Source organism: Mytilus californianus, unplaced genomic scaffold, assembly GCF_021869535.1.
Source record: "Mytilus californianus isolate M0D057914Y unplaced genomic scaffold, xbMytCali1.0.p SCAF_22, whole genome shotgun sequence".
NCBI classification, from domain to species: Eukaryota; Metazoa; Mollusca; class Bivalvia; order Mytilida; family Mytilidae; genus Mytilus; species Mytilus californianus.
In genome coordinates, this window is record NW_026262671.1 from 3,841,978 (window position 1) to 3,863,725 (window position 21,748).

The window sequence follows — 21,748 nt, forward strand, 5'->3', positions numbered from 1 at the left end:
CCAATGAACCAAGAAAATGAGGTCAAAGTCAAGTAATACCTGCCGGAAAGACATATGCACCTTACATTTAATCCATACACCAAATATAGCTCATCTATTGCTATTAGTATTTGAAAAACAGACAAAAACACAATAAGTGAACACACGCTGACATTTCTCTCCTGTCTTTCTTATCATTGAATTTATGTTGAAAGCCTGTAACATGAAGGTTTTACTACAAGTATCAATTAAACTTGACATTATCAATGTTCTATGATAATGAGATCATGGTCAGATGAACCAGGCCAGACTGACATGTACATTTTACATTCATTTCATACACAAAACATAGTTGACCTATTGCTTATTGTGCTTGAAAAACAGAACAAAACACAAAAATATAACTTTGACTTATAAACCATGACAATGAGGTCCAAGTAAGATGAAACCTGCAAGACTGACATGTACCCCTAACAATCATTCCATACACCACATATTGTTGACCCACTATTTATAGTATCTGAGAAGCGAACCTAATCATTTTACTTTAACCTTGATCACTGATCCATGAAATGAGGTCGAGGTCAGGTGAACCCTGTCTTACAGACATGTAGACATTGCAAGGAATCCATATATTAAATATAGTTATCCTATTACTCATAATAAATGAGAAATTCACATACCAAAACAATTTGTTTTTTTCAATCAGTTGCTGAACATGAAAATGAATTCAAGGACAATAAACATATGATGGACGAAAACTTTGTAACAAGGTATCTGCATACAAGGTATGAAGCATCCAGGTCTTCTACATTCTGAAATATAAAGTTTTACACAAATAGTTTACGTGGCCGCTGCCACCAGCTAGTAATACCTATGTCTTGCACACTGTTGTCGCGAGACAAAAACATAACACTGACCAATGAACCATGAAAATAAGGTCATGGTCAGATGAAAACCTGCCAGACTGACATGCACCCTTTTACAAATATTATATACACCAAATATAGTTGACCTACTGCTTATGGTATTTGAGAAACGCACAAATCATGTAACTATAACCTTGATCACTGATCCATGAACTGAGGTTGTGGTCAAGTGAACTGTGTCTGACGGACATGTAGACATTGCAAGGAACCCATATATGAAATATAGTTATCCTATTACTCATAATAAGTGAAAAATTCACACGACAAAAAAACTCCAAAAAACATTTCATGCCGTCACTGAACCATGAAAATGAGGTCAAGGACAATGAACATATGACAGATGGAAAGCAATAATTTCTGAATTTACAGTAACTCATTGCTGCAAAAGATGTAACTATACAACCAGTCACTTTTAGCAACAACTGTATCAAAGATAAAGTACTGTCTTTTATTTGATAAACAAGCAAACTTCCTTCATAAATCAACAAGTAAACCCTTGCATTTTTTTAAATGACTGAAGCATAACTTGTTGCAAGAAAACATCCAAAAATATTAATCTTTGTATACCAAATTTATTCATTTTGTATGAAATAATTACTATTATACATAATAATATTAAATATATACATGTCTTTGTGTTAATTAAGCACAATTTGAAGACAAATTCTGAGGAAAGCATTTTCCACTGATATCACTTTAGTTCAAAAACAGATAAATGATGAAGGGAATTTCCTATCATAGTACAAACTGTTATACTCCTGTTTTATTGACTATTAAATCACCTTTTTTTAATAGAAGGTTGTCATAAATTTGAGCCATTTTAGTTATGTCCAATCAGGTGAAATTTGTAATGTAATAATTGGCAAGATTTTTTTCCTCTTACCTTTGAACTTTATTATTATGCAGATTCAACATTAAAAATACCTTTAATTAGCAAAGACAAATCTATTTCAGTATGTTTCTACTCTCATTTCATTTTTATATAAGTAAATGATAACTAGAGGCTCTAAAGAGCCTGTGTCGCTCACCTTGGTCTATGTGCATATTAAACAAAGGACACAGATGGATTCATGACAAAATTGTGTTTTGGTGATGGTGATGTGTTTGTAGATCTTACTTTACTGAACATGCTTGCTCCTTACTACTATCTCTATCTATAATGAACTTGGCCCAGTAATTACAGTGGAAAATACTTTGTAAAAATTTACAAAAATTTACAAAATTTATGAAAATTGTAAAAAATTGACTATAAAGGGCAATAACTCCTTAAGGGGTCAATTGACAATTTTGGTCATGTTGCCTTATTTGTAGATCTAACTTTGCTGTACATTATTGCTGTTTACAGTTTATCTCTATCATTATAATATTCAAGATAATAACCAAAAGCTGCAAAATTTTCTTAAAATTACCACTTCAGGGGCAGCAACCCAACAACATGTTGCCTGATTGGTCTGAAAATTTCAGGGCAGATACATCTTGACCTAATGAACAATTTTATTCTCATCAGATTTGCTCTAAATGCTTTGGTTTCAGAGATATGAGCCAAAAACTGCATTTTACCCTATGTACTAATTTTTAGCCATGTCAGCCATCTTGGTTCGCGAGCAGGGTCATCGGACACATTTTTTAAACTAGATACCCTAATGATGATTGTGGACAAGTTTGGTTAAATTTGTCTTAGTAGTTTCAGAGGAGAAGATTTTTGTAAAAAATTACAAAAATTTACGAAAAATGGTTAAAAATTGACTATAAAGGGCAATAACTCCTTAAGGGGTCAACTGACCATTTTGGTCATGTTGACTTATTTGTAGATCTTACTTTGCTGAACATTATTGCTGTTTACAGTTTATCTCTATCTATAATAATATTCAAGATAATAACCAAAAACGGCAAAATTTCCTTAAAATTACCAATTCAGGGGCAGCAACCCAACAACGGGTTGCCTGATTGGTCTGAAAATTTCAGGGCAGATAGATCTTGACCTAATGAACAATTTTATCCCATCAGATTTGCTCTAAATGCTTTGATTTCAGAGATATGAGCCAAAAACTGCATTTTACCCTATGTACTATTTTTTAGCCATGTCAGCCATCTTGGTTCGCGAGCAGGGTCATCGGACACATTTTTTAAACTAAATACCCTAATGATGATTATGGACAAGTTTGGTTAAATTTGTCTTAGTAGTTTCAGAGGAGAAGATTTTTGTAAAAGATTACAAAAATTTACGAAAAATGGTTAAAAATTGACTATAAAGGGCAATAACTCCTTAAGGGGTCAACTGACCATTTTGGTCATGTTGACTTATTTGTAGATCTTACTTTGCTGAACATTATTGCTGTTTACAGTTTATCTCTATCTATGATAATATTCAAGATAATAACCAAAAACGGCAAAATTTCCTTAAAATTACCAATTCAGGGGCAGCAACCCAACAACGGGTTGTCCGATTCATCTGAAAATTTCAGGGCAGATAGATCTTGACCTGATAAACAATTTACCCCATGTCTGATTTGCTCTTAATGCTTTGGTTTCAGAGATATATGCCAAAATCTACATTTTACCCCTATGTTCTATTTTTAGCCATGGCGGCCATCTTGGTTGGTTGGCCGGGTTACCGGACACATTTTTTAAACTAGATACCCCAATGATGATTGTGGCCAAGTTTGGTCAAATTTGGCCCAGTAGTTTCAGAGGAGAAGATTTTTGTAAAAGTTTACGGACGACGGACGACGGACGCAAAGTGATGAGAAAAGCTCACTTGACCTTTCAGGTCAGGTGAGCTAAAAAGTATAATATAAAATATTTAACTTCAAAATACATGTAAACATGAATCTTACGAAGAATTATTCAAGTTTAAATTTCTTAGTATATAAAAATATTAACAATATAATCCAATGTCCTTTTCAAAATATACAGTATCAAAATTGATCATGTGATATATATATATATGACTATGTACAATGTATGGCACAGCTGACAGTATGAGTAATGAATTAGGAATGAACACAAGTTCACAACCATCTTATTGTTTTCAGATCTGAGTTTACAAAATAATATAACATGAGGCAATAATACTGATGAATTTGTTCTTCTTTTTGTGGCAATGTTCTTTCATTTTTGCTCTTATAAAACTTAATTTTGAATTGGTTTATTTCAATGAGAATTTCAATACAATGATACAATTCTATTTGATGAAAAGATGTATTTTTTCAATATCTGGCACTTTACAATTTTTTTGTTCAAAATTTTAAAAAAAAGATGGATTTTGGTTTGTTTATCTAGTATATATTTAATTATAATTCATTTTATAAAATTTTAAAAGATATTGAAATTTTTCTCCAAAACACCAGTGTCATTGCCCCTTGATCTCAAACCTCTTACATACACAGAATGCCAATCTGACTCAATTTTATATTTCTTGGGAAAATCCTTATTTAATTAATCCACTATTATCTAAAATATATTTATTGTTCGTAAAGAGATACTTTGAATGAATAAGAAAATGACTTGCAGTAAGCAATTAAAAATGTATCATCAAAACCTCATGTTTAAACATTTTCAAAAGATTTCTTTACTTAACTGTAACCAAAATAATAATAAAAAGACAGAAATGAAATCTATAATGTTTCTCTAATTTTAAGACTAGAATTGTCAGCAGTGTTCAAAAATCCATATTTTTTTGAGTTATAAACTGGTTCCAAAATGCCCCTTTGTGAGGTACCAGTATACATCCTGGAAAATTACAGATCTACTTCTGTGGCTGAAGGAAGTGGGTATGGATGAACTGAAAAATACAAACATCATATTTATATAAAACACATATTATACTTTCACAAATCCATTTCTTCACAACTTGAATATAGGAAAACAATTACAGGTCCTTGCTGGAACTTCTTAATAATATGTGCTTGGCAAAGAAGCCAACCGTTTTGTTTTTATTATTATTTTTGGTTTGTTCCTGCAGGCTGGAGACCAAACTTACAACTTTCCTTCAGGTTCACATCCCACACACAAATGAGGATATTCTACATCTCAAGTGGATTTTGTTATTTCAATATTTCCAAGATGGGTTTGGGTAAAGTTACTTTTTAAATGTGCCAAAAATTTTAGAAGGCCCCTGTGTCGATTTGGATATTTAATTCTTTTATAATTGTTTAAGTGAAACAACATCTGAAGATGTGACTGTGCAGTAGACTAAAATATTTTAAAAATTCTTTTATCAAATGGAAAAAAGGAATTAACACTTTTGATTCAATATCTTAACAAAATCTGAGGTTACACTTGAATGGACAGGACTGGACTGCATGCTCCTAGTTAAGTTGTATGGTGAAAAGACTGATTCCATCTGCTTTGAAGTGCATGCCGTAAACATCAATGAGACAGCAACCTAACAAAAACATATTGATGAGAGGGACGAAAGATACCAGAGGGACAGTCAAACTCATAGATTGAAAACAAACTGACAACGCCATGGCGAAAAATAAAAAGACAAACAGACAAATAATAGTACAGATGACACAACATAGAAAACTAAAGACTAAGCAACACGAACCCCACCAAAAACTGGGGGCAATCTCATGTGCTCAGGAAGGGTAAGCAGATCCTGCTCCACATGTGGCACCCGTCGTGTTGCTTATGTTATTACAAATCCTGTAAATAGTCTAATTCGGTAGGTCACATTCGTGAAAAGGGAAGGGTATTGTAGTTACGACATAAGGAACATATCAGATATCATCTGTGATACGGTTATTCCATAACGGTCAACCAACTCGTGATGGCGTCCGTAAAATTTACGAAGGGATGATTTCAATGATGAGAGAGATAAAGATGATGTCATCAATGAATGATAAGCAAACTTTTCTGATAAGTTAATCTCTATATTAACATCAATTTTCTGGAGAAAAAAAAAGAAGTTGTAAATTAATTTATCAGAGACTAACAGATTCAATGTCCCAAAAGGGTGAGAAAACCTATCCTGCAATCCCATTTCGAAATGTGTTATGTACAGATCCTTTATATAAAAATTCCATGCTCAGTGTAGACACAAAGTCGTACTCGTTTGTGTTTTTAAGAACCCAATTAACAACTCTGAGATGTAGGTGGTCTGTTGCAAGGCAAAATTTCTACCTCTATCAAGCATGCCCTCATTTTCCAGTGTATGTCATAAGGAGTAGGAGCGGTAAGCACCTTGGAATATACATATTTTATAAAATTTCTTGAATTTTCCCAGGTTAACAACAACCTTTTAGTATACTCCTGATTGGGAAAGAACATGAACTTTAACCCATCAAAATATTGACTTGCATGTGTAGCAATTTAAATTGTAAGGTCCAGAAGTTGCTTTTGAAAAGTTTGGCAAGTTCAATATGAAAGGACTTGATAAGCTACAAAAAAATATGCCTCAATGATAAGTTGACATTAACATACTCTACCTGTATACATAAGAGGTCGTTCTTCATGCGGTGGTAAACCATATCCTCCTAAACATAATAAAAATCATTGTAAAATTAATATACATTCAGATATAATACATCAAATGTGACCATTGTGTGTGTTCAGCATACAAAAAATTTCTTTTCAACGTTCTTTCCTCGTTCTTTCAAATTTTCTTGAATAGATAATTTTCAATTGTAATTTGAGCAAGAGTTATTTTCCCTTTGTTGCCATGTTCGAGGTCAACATGGATAATTTTTTTCCTATTAATCAACCAAACTCAACTTGTTTTACTGAACATGATACTTTAGACCTAATTCAATTTTTTCATAAGTGTAATGTAATAATATTGATAGAAAAGGTCATATCTCAAAATGTTATTTCAAATTTCAGCATTTTTTTTTTTAACAAACAAATATCTAATTTTCAATTTTTTTAAACTTTTTATCTGTTCTATATTTTTTTTAAATGAAGAACATTGACCCATGGGTCCTTTATTCTAAATAAAAACTTCCATTTTGGGGATTTACTAGACAGTATTATTTATACTAGGTCATAGTTCATCAAACAAGATTTTTAGAAAATAGTGTAAATTTTTACAAGTGTTACCCAATTTACAAGTTACATATTCTAAAAAGTTTGGAAAAGAAGAATTTTACTGAATACCCGTTCAATAATTCATTGTTACATGATCTTCAAACAAGAAACAATTTCACTTTACTTAAAAGAATAAATAATCAATCAACATTATAAATATATAATATATGAAGTCTGCAATTTCTTCCACTATCTAACTAAAAAAGCATCCAGTATTTCCTTGTATACTATGTGACAAAAGAAATGCAACACTAGGATTTTGGAAGTCTCAAAGTTTATATTTTTTTTAATTTAGAGGCAAATTCAAATCAATGATTTTCATTCCTATATTACACAGAGAATTATATTATTGAACTAATTTTCTGGTAATTTGTTTTATCTTCCTTGGAAAAAATAGCGAAAAATTCAAACATAAACATTGTTTTTTACCATGTTTACTTTAAATGGTAGAGTCAATAATTGACTCAATATTAATGTTAATGAATGTTTTAGTATCAATACTTCAACATCTCAGTAAAATACTAGAACCTAGCCTAGGTGTGTTGCATTTCTATGGAAATTTAGTATAAAGTAAAAGTACACATAATCTCTAAACATATAAATTTTTCTTCCAAAAAAAAAAAAAACATTTCCAAATTATGATCAAACTTTTCTTCCAAAATTAAACATTTCAGAATTATGATCAATTACAATGAAATTGATGAAATGTAATAATATTTTCAACATGTCTTTTGTATGTGTACTTTTATGTAAAAAAAGACTTTCTCATGCAAATAATTGAACGAACATGCAATCAAAATGAAATCAGATGGAAAGGTACATAACTCTAGTCAAACTTTATCATTAACGGGATTGCTTCTCAGGGATGGTGCGGTGTGAACCTTCATGTACATGTAGTATCATTTCAAATAAATATGTCAATTTCTGATTACACAAATAAGTATCATAAAACAGTGGAATAATATCGCTATCCGGGTAAAATAAAGAAGATGTGGAGGGGAATTTTTATACCCCTATTCTGCTTGTTAAAAATCCTGGATTGACCATATATTTTTATACCATATTGATAAGTATCCTCTTGGAATCCTTCTGACATGCCTCCTGTTTATCGTCTTAAAAAATGTTATGCTTTATTTTTTAAACTGTTTTCAATATATCGTAGTTTAATTAAACAGCATTTTCAACTTATAGCTTATGGTGCCTTATAAGCTTTTAGTCGGTGCATTTTCAATTTTCAATAATGGATCCAGAAAATTGAAAAAGACGAACACTTAAAAAAAATGAAAAAGATATAATTTTTATGCATTGACCATATTTTCTCATTCACAAGGGGTCCCAATACCAAATCCACATCCACCACTGGACTAGCTTTTACTTTGCTGTTACATTCATAGTTATTTCCTTATTTTGTCATTAAAATTTAGGACTTAAAAATGTAAATTTATTATAACAAAAATAATCTCTCACCAATGTCCATACTTTGAATACATTTTAAAGATATATAGGAAACACAGAGATTAATAGGGTTGTGTATTAAATGTATGTATAATCCATGCAACATGTATACAGGTTACCGTACACATCAACATTATATTTCACAAATGTAACATAACACAACACGCTTTGGATATGAGCACCTTGCATTTATTTCCAACTTTGTTCACCACAATAAATGCATGCATTCAATATATGGGTAGAATATAAACCATTTCTATATCATTCTTTACTTTCATATACCGGTACATCATGTACAGCTTAGCCATGTTTTCTTATCATAAATGGTTCCTCTTAAACTGATCTAATCATAAACTTTAACATGAAAACAATACAGACATTTCAAAGTTGTAAGACCTATAATGACCGAGGCCAGTCTGAAGTGGCAGGGTCAAATAATCTCAAAGGCTATGAGATGTGCCAAAGTTATACAACTGCATATAAAAACATTGAATAATAATTTATTACAAGTGGTTCAACTTAAACTGACCTAATCATAAACTTTAACATGTAAACTATGCACAAGTTTTAAGGTCAATAGACCATGCCTAATAGAACAGGGACAAATAATCTCTGATGAAATGAGATGTTCCAATGCTTAAACAACTACATACCAAATATCACTGACTTACCATACATGGTTCCCTTAAGGGTACAACCATTTAACTTTAAAGGGTTACGGTTTTTTTCCTTAAAAAATATTCTGATCCCCAATTTGATGAAAAAAATATTGTGGTCAAGCAGATGACAAAACAAAATATTCTGAATCCAGATTTTCCTCATACCTTTAATACAGTGTTAAATTTAAAAAAAAATAATTTGATTGATATCGTCGAAAAACTAAAAAAAAAAATGTTTGCGCTTTGCAAAAATCCAAACCCCCTCCCCCCCCCCACCCTTGAAGTTAAATGGTTGCTTCCTAAACTGACCTAAACACAAAATTTAACAAATTGTTGACCCTGCCCTCAGTAACAGCACATTAAAGTTTAGCCTTTTTTTCAACTCATTCAAGGCAAGACAAAAAAATAAATTGTTCCTCCTTATCAAAGAATCTGAGGGTTCAAATACATTCTTTTTTTGTAAATATACATGTTTTACACTTTTATGCAAATGATTGCCCGTTGCGTGCATTTTTTACATTGATTCTATGCCATGTTCATCTAGTGTTAAGAACAATTATCCAAATCGATTACATATTTCAGTGTATCTAAGTCATAATATGTTATATTGTAAAAATCTCAATAAAATATAATACTGTAAACCAACTTATTGTCGCAAGCGATTTATTTTTGTGACTTTCTTGAGAGAAAAATAACGCGAATATAAATCGTCATGAATATGTAAAACTTGGATCTTTCCTTTTTTAACTTCATCAAGCAAATTTGAAAATCACGAAATTAAATCGGCGCTAAATGGGCTAGAAAGGGCTAAACGCGAAATAAAGTATCCACCAAAATAAGTTGGTTTACAGTTTGATTTGGATTTATTTACAATTTTAAGTGAAATATATATAAATTTGTGATTAATATTTACAGTACAACCAGTTAAAAATCCTTCATGCTGGTGTTATGTGAACCATTGTGAAACTGAATGATTGACAATCACAAGCATTACATCTTCACAGTGAAAAATCAACACCAAGAGTGATGTGATAACTGGATCACCTTATACTAACATATATATATTTATTCATTTTTATTATTATTATTAGATGAACATAAATGCTGACATTAACATACATTTGTGCATCATGATTATGTAGAATTTGTCACGTTAGGGGTATATCTTAACAGTTCAAAATTTGGACCTGAAACTGGTTAAATGTTTTGTTTTTCCTAGGTCTATAACTGAAAAGACAATTATGCTCCTCCAAAAACTGTTCAGGGGGGGGGGGGGGGTATACAGAAAAAAGGTGTTACTATATGTATGTAAAAAAATGTATTCGAAGCACTTATAAAATATTTAATCCTGTTTTTTTTATAATGTTGACATCATCTAGATTATCTCCCCTTCTTCCATTTTCTGTAAATCAATGTTTATTTGCCATTTATAACATTTGTTCAAATCTTCCTTAATATTCCTATTTTTTTAATGATTATTCCATTTAACTAAAAGTGGGATATCTATGGTTTTTTGTCAATTTAATGTACACATAATTACAGGGGAAGTTTCGTGTTTGTAGAGATATTTCATACTTCCCTTACTACACACTCACCCACATTCATTTAAAGGAAAAGACTATTATGTAAAGTACAGTGTTGTTGTCATTAATCAGATAAAGAATTTCAATAGTGAATGTATACCAGTACAATCATGACAGTATAAGATGTGGCCAGTATAAAAATAACGTCAATTTCAGGTCCAAATTACCTGAACTGTAGTGATGAACTATAATGACAGAAAGATGTGTGAAAGAGAGGTAACTAATTATAAAGATGTCTTTATTTAGACGAAAAGTTTGCTGCTTAAAATGTTATTACGATTTCAAAAATACTTCTTGTTGTGAATTTGAAACCAGATAAAACAATGTCAAAATTCAAGGGAGATAAAAATTTATGCTTCTGAAAATATTTATATAATTTCATGGCATACTTTTTTTTTGCAATAAAATGATTTTTTTTAGTGCATTTGAAAAGCATGTGTAAGCCTAAACAAAGACAATACTATAATCTAAGTGATAATTCTTGGATATATAAAACCTAACTCTAGTCACACCTTGTCATGTCTCTCTGATAACTGCTTATAGTTAGGCCAAAAGGCAGTTCAATTAAATTTGCCATAGCCTATCAAAAGCCTTAATTATAGTTAGGCCAAAAGGCAGTTCAGTTATCTTTGCCATAGCCTGTCAAAAGATTAACATTTTGCTTTTTTTTTCAAAATAACAAATGTCCAGGCAACCTCTTGAGAGATCTTCACACTATTTAAATATAAGATGCAATATTTTATCTTGTTTAAAGATGATAGTTACTATGGCAAACAAAATTATCTTTAGTTTTCGCCTCTGAATACATTTTTACGTGAACTAAAAGCCAAAGGTCAGACATTCTACCATACTTCTAAAGACAGTTGGAGGTAATAAAAGAATTCAGCATTACTTGATTATGACCTAATTTGAAATCCATTATTTTTCAGTTATTTTATAACTCAAATACTGTATGTAAACAGTTCTACACCCACAATCAATGTCAATTTGTATGTAAAAAGTTAATATACCCACTACCATGACTACTGTGAAATCGTATGTCACTCAAAAATTAGGGTTCAGGAAATAGTGCTTTGAGGCAGAAAATCGTATCAAGGCAGTCAGTTTTCATTGCCGGAGGAAGCCACTATTCTATGGAAGGAAAACTGGCATTCATTGTTACATGTAGTTCAGATTAGAGGAGGAAACCAGAATTCCACAGAGAACCACAGATCTATGAAAGAAAAACTGTCAATCCTTGTCAAATTAGATCTCTAAGTCATAGACACCTCCCCACCAATAGGGTTTGATCTTACAATCTCATAGATGACAGACTAGTGAATACTGTAGATGACTCAGCCACAGAGTCCCCAATTTAACTCAGACAAACACAAATGTGTTGTAAATTATCAAAATAGTGGTGGGAAATCAGCAAAATTCATGCCAACTTTACAGAAGGGTTAATATATGGTTTTAAAACTTATTTGTTGAATTTCTTTCTTTTCAAACAAATCAAATCTAAATTGATTTTAATCATAATGAATTGTGAATAATTGATCATGAACTCATAATCAACATGATTAAAGAAGGTGTCTGTGAGAGAAAAAAATAATGAAAAACAGGAATATACAGAGAAATAATAAGCAATAAGAAATTAATAGACTTAATGTATACTAATAAGTGCAAGATTGCTACTTAAAATGTTTTAAATTCATTTCCTCATTTAAATCTTTACATTCTCCTTTTGATAGAATCATCTCGTTATTCCTACCCAAAAATGAAAATCATGTCATGAGCCACTGGTTAAATAACAATTGCAAATGAGGTTATATTCAATTTATCTATAATTGCAACACCACTATTATACAGGATCAAAATACATTTGCTAAACTATCTGAAACAAAGAGAAAAGTATATTTATACTCAAACACAATATAAAATGCAAAGAAAATGATGAAATGAAAAAAGCACAAGCAAAGGGGGGATAATTTTAGCAGACATGACAAAAACGTTGACTAGAGTTTAAGTACCTTGACAGATGAAGCAATGAAGGTAGCAACAGCATTGAAAGGTCAAAGTAGAAATTCACCAGGTTGTCGGTCGTAGCCCTTGTTAGCATAATACGGGTAACCAGGTATAGGACTGGTTCCCTCGTCTGGCTTCTCTCTCAACATCTGGTACCGAATGTGGCTAAGACGGTTGCAGGATGCAAACATCTGTATGACTACACAAATGGCAGAGACGAGAGAGAACAAAGCTGCAGCTGCTGCAAAGTAGAATCCCCAGTTGAATTCTATCTTAGGATAGGCTTCTAAGACTTTGTAGTAACCAAAACGGTTTGGGATGGCATCCTTGACTGGGAGGTCCTGCCACATGGCCTGGTCATCAACAAGTAATTGCATGACACAAAGTATAACTCCTAAAACTTGACATAAAGCTGAAATAAAAGTAATTCAAATTTATGTATAACTTTAGCTATTATTTCAAGGGTCTTTTACAGCTTCCCATACAGTATAGTTTTTGCTCATCATTAAAGGTATGGTAAACTTAACTTGTTATCCTTCTTTTTATGTTCTACGGTGGATAGTAGTGACCCTGAGTGGTCTCATTGGCAATCATACAACATCTCCTTACCGGCTTAGTTTTAGGTAAATGATATGCCAACATGAAATCGCCTTACTTTTGTATAAATAATAAGCTGACATGACAAAACGAAGCAAAAATATTAATTCAATATTCATACAGTAAGAATATAGTTAAAACTTGAAATATTAATAGTCAAGGTAATGAATCACATTTCTGTATTATCTTCCTCTACATTAACCATTACAAAGTTTGGTATGTACAGCAAATAATCAATTATATTTCATCAATGGTGAGAAACGTTTAGACTAAGACATATTTATATGTTAAATAATTCTCATGAACAATGATTCTACTTTTGTCTACTTTCACTTTCAACCAGAAATTAGATTGTGAATATTTCAGAACTGAAACAACTTTAAAGGCTAGCATATAATTAATTTCTTTTTTTTATTTTTCTTATACAGGAAAGTTCTATATATCGTAGGTTTTTAGAGGATCAATTGATTGATTGTGGGTTGCTTATTGTCTATGTTGTCCAGTGGCAAATATTGTATGCATGTTCAGGAAAAGTTTTTTAGAAGACAATCAGGAATATGATGATCAGATACTAATCTTGTGTAATTTCACCTTACATACCTATTGCAACAGTAGCACCAGCTAAAGCCATCTCTGCAGAAACAACGGTCTTGTCACGTGTCAGTAACAATATGGCTGAGGCTGTGCATACCAATATACCAATGGTACCAACCAGGTATAGCAACTGGGCAAATTTCAAATAATCTGGAAGAAATATAAAATATTTTTTATTTCAATCTTATTGACTTGAGTCAATTTTGAGTGTCTATCAAAGATGGATGTTTTTGCACTGTAATTTTATAGGGAACAAGCCAAATCAACACTTGGTTAATTCAGCACCTATAGAAAAAGTCAAATCGGCACCTGGTCAAATCAGCACCTATTTAAAGTTATTTCGGCATTTGGTTAGTGAATTTGGCACCAAATATATTTTATTAATTGAGTTTGATTGGGTAACTCTATCATTAAAATAAAATGCTCCGCTGGGCACAGCTTGATACGACCGCAGAGGTCAAACCCTGAACAGTTAGGGCAAGTATGGACACAACATTCAAGCTTGATACAGCACTGAATTTGGATTGTGATTAAATACTTGACACAGCATAGGTTTCTGACACAGTATGAATGTGGTCTAAGAACTTAAAAATTTTTAATTTACCTATTCAAACCATATCATTATTATTTGCTTTTATATATAAATCAGAAATAACCAATTTAAAATGGAAATTTTAAAGAAAAAAAAATCCCCCCCCCCCAATTTTTTGAACCCCCTTATAATTCATCACCCCCAAACTCAATCCCAGCCTTCCCCTTGTGGTATGGTACCTTGCAGTACAATTTCAGAGAGATCCATACACTTGAACACAAGTTATTGTCTGGAAACTAGAAAAATGCTTGTTTTTTGGCCCCTTTTTTGCCCCAAATTCCTAAACATTTAGGGCAATTACCCCCAAACTCAAACCCAGCTTTCCCTTTGTGATATGGAACCTTGTAGTACAATTTCATAAAGATCCATACACTTACACACAATTTTTTGTCCTGAAACTAGAAAAATGCTTGTTTTTTGCCCCTTTTTGGTCCCTTATTCCTAAAATCTTGAGGCAATTACCCCCAAAATCGATCCCAGCCTTCCCTTTGTGGTATGGTACCTTGCAGTACAATTTCAGAGAGATCCATACACTTGAACACAAGTTATTGTCTGGAAACTAGAAAAATGCTTGTTTTTTGGCCCCTTTTTTGCCCCAAATTCCTAAACATTTAGGGCAATTACCCCCAAACTCAAACCCAGCTTTCCCTTTGTGATATGGAACCTTGTAGTACAATTTCGTAAAGATCCATACACTTACACACAATTTATTGTCCTGAAACTAGAAAAATGCTTGTTTTTTGCCCCTTTTTGGTCCCTTATTCCTAAAATCTTGAGGCAATTACCCCCAAAATCGATCCCAGCCTTCCCTTTGTGGTATGGTACCTTGCAGTACAATTTCAGAGAGATCCATACACTGGAACACAAGTTATTGTCTGGAAACTAGAAAAATGCTTATTTTTTGCCCCTTTTTGGCCCCTTATTCCTGAACGTTTTGGGCAATTACCCCCAAACTCAATTCCAGCTTTCCCTTTGTGATATGGAACCTTGTAGTACAATTTCAAAAAGATCCATGGACTTACACACAAGTTATTGTCATGAAACTACAAAAATGCTTGTTTTTTGCCCCTTTTTGGTCCCTTATTCCTAAAATTTTGAGGCAATTACCCCCAAAATCAATCCAAGCATTCCCTTTGTGATATGGAACCTTGCAGTACAATTTCAGAGAGATCCATACACTTGAACACAAGTTATTGTCTGGAAACTAGAAAAATGCTTATTTTTTGCCCCTTATTCCTAAATGATTTGGGCAATTACCCCAAAACTCAATTCCAGCTTTCCCTTTGTGATATGGAACCTTGTAGTACAATTTCAGAAAGATCCATAGACTTACACACAAGTTATTGTCATGAAACTAGAAAAATGCTTGTTTTTTGCCCCTTTTTTGGCCCCTTATTCCTAAAATTTTGAGGCAATTACCCCGAAAATCAATCCAAGCATTCCCTTTGTGATATGGAACCTTGTGGTACAATGTCAGAGAGATCCATACACTAACACACAAGTTATGTCTGGAAGTTACAAAAATGCTAATTTTTGGCCCCTCATTCCTTAACTGTTGGTACCATAACCCCCAAAATCAATCCCAACCTTCCTTTTGTGGTATTGAACCTTATGGTAAAATTTCATAGAGATCCATTCACTTAAACTAAAGTTAGAGTGCGAAAACCAATGTGTCTTCGGACTACGACGCTGGACGACTACGCCAACGTCATACCAATATACGACCGCAAAATTTTTTTGTGGTCGTATAAAAATTATGGTATTAATTATAAACAATAACACACTTGTTGTTTTAATCATTTTCATATAGTTTTTGATGTTTCATAATGCAAATGACTTAGAATAACCAAAGAATCCATAACCCAAGCTAGTCTTTCTTTAAACCATATAATTTTATGAGGATAATCAGTGTAATGTAAATTGTTTTTCTGCATTTCCTGTCGACTTATATAAAATCTTACTAGGTATATAAATCTTTGATAAAATGAATAACACTGGCACCAATTTTGTATGTTTACTAGCAATGTACAGTTGTGATGAAATGGAAGTTCCTTGATAAGATACGTTCCAGTAGGAACAGATATTATGGCATTGTTTATAACTAAGTTCCCATTGGAACTTCTGTCATGTGTCACAAATATCCGGTGATACCTTGAGCCAAATATATCTTAAAAAATATGCAAAAAAAATGGAGTCTTCAATAGTTTACTTGCAAAACATATTATTAATCACGGTGCCGAAATAACTACCTTGTGTGCCGAATTAAGCAGGTCCCGATTTGAGGTATCGGGTCCGTTCTTGCCCAAAACACGTTCGCACCCTACACATTTGCACCCCACACGTTCGCACCCTACACAATCACACCCTTTTTTTAATTCAAAAACTTGATAAATTTTTAGATGTTTTGTAGATGTTTATATCAAAATATTTGTATTTTCATAAATAAAAATTTGGGAATTTTCAAATGAAATATTGTTTTAAATTGATTTGATGATTAATTATTAAATGTTAATTATGTATGGTTACTGCTCATTGGTATTTATACACAGCCTAATTTGGTGTTATTGTTGAGTGTTTGAAAATCATGATTGTTGTCATGGTTGTTTTAACTTGCTTTGATGTAAATACTGCATGTATTTAACTTGGTATGAGTAAAACTTTGAAGATTTTAAATAAAAAACATGAAAGATAATTGTTTTTAACAGCTTGGCTCCTTTGATCTCATGTGTGTCAGAATCTCATTTTATTCATAAACAATGAAAAAAAATATTTATAGCAATACACTATCCAAAACATGATTACGAATTATTCAACACATAAAAAAAACGTTGTCAGAATCCCAATTCCTTTTGAAACAATGAAAAAGAAATATTTATAACATGATACACTAACCAAAACATGATTAAGATTTTATCAATACATAAAAAAATGTTGTCAGAATCTCTTTATTTAGAAACAATGGAAAAAAATAATTTATATATATATTATATATATATAGATACAAGTCTAAATTGAAAACAACGTTCAAACCTATGATTGCGTTGGATAAAACCGCAATTTTTATACATATAGAACAATACACTTACCTAAACATGATTAAGATTTACATGATATATGCAACACTTTAAAAAAACGTCAGAATCTCACTATATTTAGAAACAATGAAAAAAATATATTTATAGCGATACACTTAACATGCTTACCATTTATTCAACACCAAAATAACGTTGTCAGATTTGCACTTTATTTACTCATGTTACTAGAAACAATGAAAAAAATATTTATAACAATACACCTACATGTACCAACACATGATTAAAAATTATTCAACACAAAAATAAAATACAGGCAGAGCTCCAGATAAGCTGCGTATTTGCGTGATCACGCAATAAAAATAATTAAAAACCCAATGCAATTGCCCATTGCAGGGTTCAATAACCCAATTAGTTCAAAGGAAAACCCAATTATATGCCAAAAACATGGGTTCTTAACGCTTTTATTCGCTATCGTTTGCGTTATTGACCCTTTCTTGATTACAGTCGTCGCGTAAATCTATTTTTATAATATTTATAATTGGAAATGTCCTTTCGTTCTAAAAATAGAGCCCTGCATCAAGTAGCTGTAATGGGTCCCTGTTGGAATTTTCCGTTGCTCAAAAGGTACACGTGTTTATGAAAACATTTCGATCTTCTCGGCGTTTATCCAATTAGCGTGTGACATGCTGTCATATTTTTTCGAATTGCTCGGGCATTATCATAACATAAATGAATTAAAACGAAAGTAAATGTCCGGTAAAAATATTGAATAGAAGCATGTTTTCGGCTTCTTTTTGATAGCTGAGGGAAAGTTATGATGATAACAAGACTCAGCTAGTGATTTTAGGAAGCGGCAATTGAACGCACGGGCGTGTTTGCGTACCATAACGAGAACATTGCTAGAGCGATAAACACGGGGTTCCGTCAAAAAAAGAAATCAATAATGGAAAAAGTGAAAGGCCAAATCAATTATGACATGATATATAGTTTGAAAGCATCGGAAACCACAAGTTCTGATATGGGACAACTTAACCCAGATTTATGTAAATTGAATTAAACGAAAACAGTTTATATATTATTTTTTTTCATTTTAGTTGATGAGTGAATACACATATCCGTTTTTTTACGTCAATGCAGCTTGACACTTTCTTTGTTTTTGGTCTAATTTGTTCTAGATGCTTAAGATAGTTGTTTTATTGGCAAGTGCAGTATAACATTGTCATTTATTTGCTTGATGTTGCAGAATTATTTGTAAATTTAAGTTGAATGTGGTCTCCGTCATTATAAACCTCAAGGTTTTGGGGGTATATCTTAAATCTGGAAACTACTTTTTATTTTTATTAAAAAGTAGATCTGGCAAATAGGTGAAAGGACTGGCAAAACTTTCTTACAGCACCTAAATTTCACATAAATTACACAAAAATCTAAACACTTAGCCACACCTACCCCAACTATAATTAAACTGTAGGGTGATCATATGGGATCTAGAAAGGCAATTAGTTCCTGTCCAACTAGTGACACCAGCTGCAGTTTACATAAGTTTTGAGAAAATACAAAACTGACAGAAACGGTACACAAATTAAATGTACAATTGCTCGTCAGTGAATAAACCAAATAAAACAGCTAGCACATATTCTACAAAGAAAGAAACACATTTAAGATGGAAACACATCTGGGGTTGATATAATGTGATTATAACATGCCTAAATATTCAATATTGTGTTGATGAAAAAACCCAATACATTAAGGAGCTTGGTGGTGAAAAACCCAATTTGATATTTGCTTGAGGGGTGAATTGGAATTGATAATGCAATTAAAAAACTTTATCACCCAATTACATAAAAAAATGGTGGGTAAAAACCCCAATTTGTGAATTCTTATCTGGAGCTCTGTACAGGGGCTCTTTTCACAAAAAATCTTACGACTAAAATTGATCGTAAGTTATACTGTTATGTTCATGACTTAAGAGTGTTTTTACTCGTAAGATATTTTGTGAAAAGAGTCGCTGGTCGTCAGAATCTCACTTTATTTAAAAACAATGAAAAAATGAGTTTATTAAGCAATACATTTACCATGACTCCAAAAAAAAACCTTGCCAGAATCTCACTTTATTTAGAAACAATGAAAAAATATATATTTATAGCAATACACTTACCAAAACTTGTTTACAAATTATTAAACACAAAACCAATAAAAATTGGGCGCGAACGTGTAGGGTGCGAACGTGTAGGGTGCGAAAGTGAAAGGGGGGCGAACGTGATTGGGCGCAAACGGACCCGGATTCCTGATTTGACCAGGTGCCGATTTAACTAGAATTTATTTTATATCCAAGTTATAATCCTGTAAAAAAGTGAGGGTATACATTTGTGTACCTGGCATGAGCTGGACACTTGATGCTTTATCTATCATCAATAAATTGATAAATCTGTCTTTGTCCATGAAGTACAGTCCAGTATCAATTTCAATGTCGTTGGGCTTTACCTCGTCTCCAAACACCTGGTTGTACAGTGTCAACTTGAACCAGAAGGGCAGCAAACAGCTGACGATAGACACCAGCGAAGAAAACACCAACAATAGACCGGAGATGAGCAGGAAGCCCGAACTAAATACATTATGGAGGCATTCCCCGATCACCTCGCCTGGACTTCTAGATCTGTAACTGTTTTGTTTATTCTGATACATTGTTTTCTTCAAATTTTGATTTCCGGTTTCAGTAAACTTTTGGGAAAGTGTTTTCCCGTCAACTGTCTTATATGCTAACACTCAAAGTCAATTTTTTTCCTTGGAGTTATGGAAAAATAATCCAATGGTTGTTTAGATTCGAATAAAATCTAACGAAAACTGCATTTCCGCATTCATCACATCTTGGCGTCCACCATTTGCATTTCTCACCTGCCACAGGTAAGTAGTTAACTGTTACCTGCTGATTTGAATTTTATTAGGTAACAGTTTCACGAAATCCCTATGAACCGAAAAGGATAGACCTTTATGAAATACTAACGGACGTTATTTCAGATTAAATAAGAGTTACATTTCTTTGATAATAAAGATGCGTAAAAAAGTATTAACAAAAATAGTGAATAAAACCGTGAAAGACTACCAACCAACTGTCAGTCTGTCATCTATCATTGTTTACAACGTGCTCTGAGACAGTTATTTTCTTCCCAGGTGAGCTTGTTGAAAAAGTTTGGAGTGTTCTTCATATCATGCTGATTGCAAAATGAATGGTACAGATTTTATTGTTTACATTACTGTTTGACGAAAATGCAAAAAAAAATCTTCTTTATTTTTTTTTAATGGGACATGGTTTTTTTTTCGGGGAGCAAATACTTGTCTTCGGCTTGAATTGAAACAAAACCTTTTTTCAATAACATACAGGATTTTGTTTGATGATTCAATGTAAAATATGTTTTCCCTAATTTTCAATGGAAACGATTTTTTGTTTACTTTCCTACTGAAGCAAATCACTTTTTCAATTCTTTTAAAACTTAAATTATTTATTTCAAAAAAAAAAAAATGATCCCAAATGTACTAGAGTATGTACTAGGCCTACAATTATAGAACAAGTGATATTTGTTTCCAATTAATAACAAAGGCATGCGTCATTTTAATCGAGGATAACATTACTATCAAGATAAGACTTAATAAATAGGCTGCAGTCCTTTTGCGACAATTGCTATTTCTAAGATATATGAACCGTAAATAATTTTTGCCAAATTTTATTTTTTAAGGGTGTCAATTGCTCAAGAATACGGATTCACCACAAGCTCTTGGAGAATCCCTTATTTTTTCCATTTTGTTTTGTGCTCTCATTTTTTTTTTTTTTTTTTTTTTTTGGAAATACGATATTACATTAGCAGTAGTTTGAATATATGCTGTCCCTCTTTCCTTATTTTAGGATAGTTGGGCATCATATGCACTACTGCTATATTGTTATGTAGTATTGATAAGAGCAACAATATACTATGATCTACTATTATTCACCTGGGGGAACGGGCATGGGTTCATTTCTCAGAACAAACACTTTTCGACTTTGATAAAAAAAAAAAAAAAACAATTTTTTTTCCAATACCACAGAAACTACCAAAATTTTTGTTAAAGCTAAATGTTGTATTTATCATTCTTTTCCAAATTTTCTATGGAACAACCTTTTTCACTTTCTTTTTGAAACCATTTTTTCCCAGAAGTTTGGAATCAAAAGATTTATTCTTAAAACCCCATTCCTCCACAAAAGATGAATATTTGGTGCCTGACAAATCGGAATTGAGACCTAAAATGTGAAGTCATCCCC

At 32.2% G+C, this 21,748-nt stretch overlaps 1 protein-coding gene across 2 annotated transcripts; it reads right to left on the reverse strand.

Moving 5' to 3' along the window:
- Window positions 1–1,460: 1,460 nt before the first annotated feature.
- Window positions 1,461–20,374, reverse strand: LOC127732131 (uncharacterized). 2 transcript variants are annotated; one of them, XR_007996072.1, is made up of 5 exons: window positions 19,830–20,374; window positions 13,837–13,980; window positions 12,645–13,051; window positions 6,341–6,388; window positions 1,461–4,692 (listed from the first exon to the last, which is right to left on the reverse strand). XR_007996072.1 is itself a non-coding variant. In XM_052241207.1 (5 exons), the coding sequence occupies exons 1-5, from the start codon at window positions 20,137–20,139 to the stop codon at window positions 4,649–4,651; spliced, it is 894 nt and encodes a 297-aa protein (XP_052097167.1). In that variant the 5' UTR covers window positions 20,140–20,374; the 3' UTR covers window positions 1,461–4,648. The 2 variants fall into 2 exon arrangements, 1 of the variants encoding a protein (XP_052097167.1); XM_052241207.1 differs by having other exon boundaries at window positions 12,704–13,051.
- Between the last annotated feature and the right edge of the window lie 1,374 nt (window positions 20,375–21,748).